We start from the raw sequence: 1281 nt of genomic DNA on the forward strand, positions 1-1281 counted from the left end.
TTATTGATAATTAAAGAACATCAGTTTTGTGAACACAGGAAAATAAATAACAAAATAAAGTATCGCAGAGTCTACGCAAGCCTTGAGACCTAGTGTGTCTCACAAGTGCATCTCTAGACAAAGGCTTGGTCAATGGATCTGTTAACATATCTTTTGTAGACACATACTTCACATTCCCTACCTTGCGTCTAACCATGTCTCTCGCGTAGGTATATTTGATATCTATATATTTGGTTTTACAATGAAACTTAAGGTCCTTAGTGGAGGTTATTGTAGCCTCACTGTCACAGTAGACTAATATTGGTTCAGTATTTTCAGGGATATCCAACAAGTGTTCCAAGAAATGTTTCAACCAAACAACTTTTTGTGTTGCTGATACGAGAGCCACGAATGGCTTCCATTGTAGATAGTGATACACATGATTGTTTCTTACTACTACATGATATGGCGCCATCACTGAGTAAGAAAACATATCTTGAGGTAGACTTCCTCTCGTCTAGATCTCCTCCATGGTCAGCATCACTATATCCAACTAATCGTAGATCCTTGCCGCCTTGATAACAAAGGGAATAATCAACAGTTCCCTTAAGATATCTCATGATCCTCTTTACTGCTTGCCAATGTGCTAAACCTGGGTCGGTTTGATATCTACTTACCAAGCCAACTAATTGACAAATATCAGGTCTAGTACATACTATAGCGTACATTAGATTTCCGACTGCGCTCCTATAAAGAACTCGGCTCATTTTTTCTGTCTCTTCAGGAGTCTTAGGATACATCTGACTTCCCAAGGTATGGCCTTTACTGATAGCAGTTTCAACTGGGCTACTATTTTGCATATTGAATCGTTCAAGAACTTTTCTAATGTAATTTTCTTAGTGAGAGATACAATAGTTTCTTTGGACGAACTCTTAAAATCTTAACTCCAAGTATATATGCAGCTTCACCCATATCTTTCATCTCAAATTGAGATGACAACCATGACTTTATCTCGGTTATAAACTCTTTATCATTTCCAGCTATAAGTATGTCATCTACATACAATGTTAAAATCGCAATCTTGTTCCTTGATCTTTTGGTATAAACACAATGGTCTTCATCCATCATGGTAAAACCATTGGATACAACAACATTCTGAAATCGTATATACCACTGCCTTAAAGATTGTTTGAGGCCATAAATAGACTTCAAAAGTCTACAAACCTTTTGTTTGTGGCCCTTTTCAATGAAATACTCAGGTTGTTCCATATAGATTTCTTCATCTAGTTTTTCAATGGGAAA

General features: G+C 36.7%; 1 protein-coding gene across 1 annotated transcript; it reads right to left on the bottom strand.

Moving 5' to 3' along the window:
• Nucleotides 1-314: 314 nt before the first annotated feature.
• LOC142175205 (secreted RxLR effector protein 161-like) lies at nucleotides 315-839 on the bottom strand. The gene has a single exon (XM_075241785.1). It carries the CDS (start codon nucleotides 837-839, stop codon nucleotides 315-317), a length of 525 nt encoding a protein of 174 aa, XP_075097886.1.
• Between the last annotated feature and the right edge of the window lie 442 nt (nucleotides 840-1281).

Source organism: Nicotiana tabacum, chromosome 21 (assembly GCF_000715075.1).
Source record: "Nicotiana tabacum cultivar K326 chromosome 21, ASM71507v2, whole genome shotgun sequence".
NCBI classification, from domain to species: domain Eukaryota; kingdom Viridiplantae; phylum Streptophyta; class Magnoliopsida; order Solanales; family Solanaceae; genus Nicotiana; species Nicotiana tabacum.